The sequence below is a fragment of the Cibotium barometz genome, chromosome 40 (assembly GCF_041138505.1).
Source record: "Cibotium barometz isolate CiBa-2024 chromosome 40, ASM4113850v1, whole genome shotgun sequence".
Classification (NCBI taxonomy): domain Eukaryota; kingdom Viridiplantae; phylum Streptophyta; class Polypodiopsida; order Cyatheales; family Cibotiaceae; genus Cibotium; species Cibotium barometz.
The window spans coordinates 31,648,599-31,652,442 of NC_141085.1; the positions used below are offsets into that span (position 1 = coordinate 31,648,599).

At 40.6% G+C, this 3,844-nt stretch overlaps 1 protein-coding gene across 1 annotated transcript; it reads left to right on the top strand.

Annotated features, from left to right (window-relative positions):
* Positions 1-112: 112 nt before the first annotated feature.
* Positions 113-2,926, top strand: LOC147615415 (heat shock factor protein HSF30-like). Its single transcript, XM_086779522.1, has 2 exons — positions 113-866; positions 1,640-2,926. The coding sequence occupies exons 1-2, from the start codon at positions 573-575 to the stop codon at positions 2,519-2,521; spliced, it is 1,176 nt and encodes a 391-aa protein (XP_086635648.1). The 5' UTR covers positions 113-572; the 3' UTR covers positions 2,522-2,926.
* The last annotated feature ends 918 nt before the right edge of the window (positions 2,927-3,844 follow it).

Genomic DNA, 3,844 nt, shown 5'->3' on the forward strand with positions numbered 1-3,844 from the left:
TAATTACCGAGCAGTAATCACACAATAATCACGCTCCCCTCCCCCACGTACTCCACCTTTCCGTCCAAATCGTCGTCTTGCCTGCCGTCCAAGCTGCTTTTCTTTAATCCGTAGATTAACGCAGCAAAGCCCATCACTCTCCCAAGCTTTGAGCTCCAGGTACCAAATATATTTAATATTGACAGTCGTGCTGTTTGCACCGCCATAGCCAATACAGATACTGATCCCCCCCCCCACAAACCCTTATAATTCTACAATCAGATGCTGCCATAGCCGTCGAAGCTCAACCTTTGCCCTCGCCATAGCCAGACCTTACCCATACCTCAGTTCTGCACTCATAACTCCCTCTTGCCCCCGCATCCCTCACTCTAATCAGCTAATAATCTGATTCTGTTACTCAATTAGGTCAAGATTCCCCCACCCCCCACAACTCTAATTAGCTACTAATTTCTTTCATTTGTTTAATTACGTTAACCTCCCCCCTCCTTCCCTCCCTCCTCCTTCACCATTCAACCAACTTAAAAGAAAATCAAGGTTGCGAGTGGCTGAATTTTTTCCCAATTTTCATCAACATGGACTCTTCCTCGAAGCAAATTACGCTCTCAAATCAATATCCACATAATAATAATCATGATAATCACAGCAATAACTATAAGTATGGTCATCACTTGGCCCATTTACCCCCTCCTTTTCTCACCAAAACCTATGACATGGTGGATGACCCCCTCACAGACACCATAGTTTCTTGGAGCACAACCAACAACAGCTTCGTCATTTGGGATTACTGCGAGTTCTCACGTACCATCCTCCCCAAGTTCTTCAAGCACAACAATTTCTCCAGCTTTGTCCGGCAGCTCAACACATACGTGAGTTAAATTTAATCTTTGCTTAATTAGCACTACTTTTACAGTTTAATCTGTGTTTTTTTTTTCGCCGTCTCTTATTATCCTCCAATTCTAGGTAAATCTTTTACTCAATTCTCATTTATTATCCTCCAATTCTAGGTAAATCTTTCACTCAATTTGCTGTGAAAGTATGTAGATTAAGCCAGTGTATCACTAATAATTACGCGCAAAGGATATACAATGAGCCTGTCAAATTCCCATTTTCAACAGTAAACCTCATTTCCTCGATTCGTAAATGCATTTTTTCGCTGTATTTCAGCTTCAGAATTTTGCGAATTCTGCGAATAACCTTTGAAAGCTCGAACTGGCAAGTTGTTTTTTTTTGGGGGGGGGGGGGGGGGGGGGGGGGGGGGGGGGGCGGTGGCGAGTTTGAAGCCGTGTTAACTGAAATGCTGTCTGTAAACAGTGGATTAAGGCAACCCAGTCGATGAAAAAGCAGTGCGTAATTTGTCTTCTGAAGCCGTTTTGTTCAATAAACAGTAACTGATAAACCTTCGTAGTTGGTTAATTAAGAGATTATGGAGCTGCAGTTTTGTTTTGTTTTTTTTTTGTGTTGGTTGGTTTCCAATAATATTGTTTTGTCGCTAAGCGGGTTCTCTAATAGTAATAGGGTTTGGTTATGAGTTGTGGATTGGGCAGCAGTGAGGATGGGGAGAAAATTACAGGGTTTTTTTTTTAAGGAAAAAGATGAACGACGATAATTAACTGATATTTTGGAGAATTATTATATGCAGGGCTTTAGGAAAGTTGATCCTGACCGTTGGGAGTTTGCAAACGAGAGGTTTTTGAGGGGCCAAAAGCACCTCCTTGGAAGCATTCAGAGGCGCAAGGCCAGCCCCCCGGGTGCAATCACCGGCACCAATGATGCCCTTCAAAGAGAATTAGGCAGCCTCTCAAGAGATAGAAACACAATCATGCTTGAAGTTGTGAGGCTTGATCATGAGAATCAAACCACCCAACAAGAATTGCAATCCCTCACACAACGCCTCCATGCTTCTGAGTCTTGGCAACAGCAAATGGTGGCTTTCCTCGTCCAAACTTTGAAGCCCATTCATCCCTTTCCCAACAACAAGTGGACACATGACCACCCCAAGCTCTTAAAAATTGGGGACAAAAGAAGTGTTGGCTACCTCCTAGATGAGAATTCCTCTACTTCTAGCATACAAGTGCATGATCAAGTGCAAGAGTCCCATGAGACAAACCATGTAAAGCTCTTGCAATATCTCAATGGAGAGATTGACATGTCCCCTGGGCAATTAGATAACATTATCCAAGAAGAAGTTGGAGGTGATTTAGCCACTAGTTGTGAGCTCCTTACGGCCAATGCTAAGACCCTCATAAACACTTCACATGGTGCAAAAGTTAAAATAGAAGAGGTCACCACCCCATCACATACACATAACGATCATGCAAAACTCATGCCCAATACGATGGTGATAGACCATACATTATCTCAAATTGAATGCAAGGCGAGCTCCCTCATTGAGCAAGAAATCAATGTGGATACTCCTAATGACAGATTCAGCATGGGCAACAATCTCGAATACTCTGATATGTCATATGACCAAGAAGTGGAGTGCCCAAATGATTTCTTATGGGAGTATTCACAACTTTGAATGAGCCCAATGCTACATTTGGACAAGTCGGATGCCTTTGTTGGGTTATACAATAACAATTTTACTATGCACACAGAAGACAACAAAACTTCGCAAAATCATAGTGATTGGTTACAACCTCCGTGATCTACCAACAATCCACTATGCATGAAGCTCGCTTCTTTTTTCTCTACACCCAATCTCATGTGAGTTGGTGGTGGACATTTATTCCCTTATTGTGATTTTAACACAGTCATTGTGTTCAATTACCAATCTTCAAAAAAGTTCCAAAAGGGTTGGATTTGTGTAGACAAACACCAAAAACTTTTGGTGAGATTATGACTTGTATTTTCCCACCCGTATCATAATTGGCTTCATAATTATAAGAAATATACTTGGGTATAAATAGTCACACTTATTGGTTTCTTGAGCATTTTATAAAGGTTTTGTGATGGATGTAGAATAGTAGATCTCAAGTAGTAATATCATGAAACATTCCACTATCTAGTTATGTATGCAACATTAATTGAAGTAAAGGTAATTAGGACTCTATGTGATAACCTAGTCAATCAAATACTATAAAAAAATCATTAACTATGAACCTTATGCGTGCACATTTCATTATATCGATTTGAACACATAAATGATTTTGATTTCATCTACTAGTCTAATAGTGCTAGGGAATGCAAGAATCCATGTCATGGTCCATAGCCTCTCTTTTTTTCCATTATCTTGATCATTGTTTAATGGGGAGAGGGTCAAGTGTCATGAAGGGGGTGGCTAATTTGAAATGATGTGTGATGGAATAGTGAGTTGGAATTAAAAGGGAAGTGCCTATAGGAAGTAGTGTAGCTAGACATTTATGAAGGGTATAAGTGTTTATTATATTGGACCTTAAAATATAGTACAACCAAATGAGATATGGAAAGATCTATTCTCTCTCTACCCACGCTAACTTTTCTACTCCATGTGGTTGAACTCACTGAATGAAATTCCACCTACCTTAAGTAGAGCAGAATGATTCTCTCTCTCTCTCTCTCTCTCTCTCTCTCTCTCTCTCTCTCTCTCTCTCTCTCTCTCTCTCTCTCTCTCTCTCTAGATAACCAATTTGTTTCTTTAGCTATATTGTTTTATCTTTTTCCATGATGTAGTCACTTCATGGATGTTTATAACACCTTTGCATAGACCCTTTCATCTTTTGTGGAAGTTAGTGAAACTCTCTCTCTCTCTCTCTCTCTCTCTCTCTCTCTCTCTCTCTCTCTCTCTCTCTCTCTCTAACTATCTATCTATTTGTGTGTGTGGATCATAGATGGTGATCATTAAGGGGATTTGGGAGGTTGCCAC

What these genes read in the sequence shown, in the direction of transcription:
- LOC147615415 (XM_086779522.1), top strand. Translation starts at nt 573, where the DNA reads ATGGACTCTTCCTCGAAGCAAATTACGCTCTCAAATCAATATCCACAT. An exon ending in TCCGGCAGCTCAACACATAC is followed by an intron (nt 867 to 1,639) that starts GTGAGTTAAATT and finishes TATTATATGCAG; the next exon opens with GGCTTTAGGAAAGTTGATCC.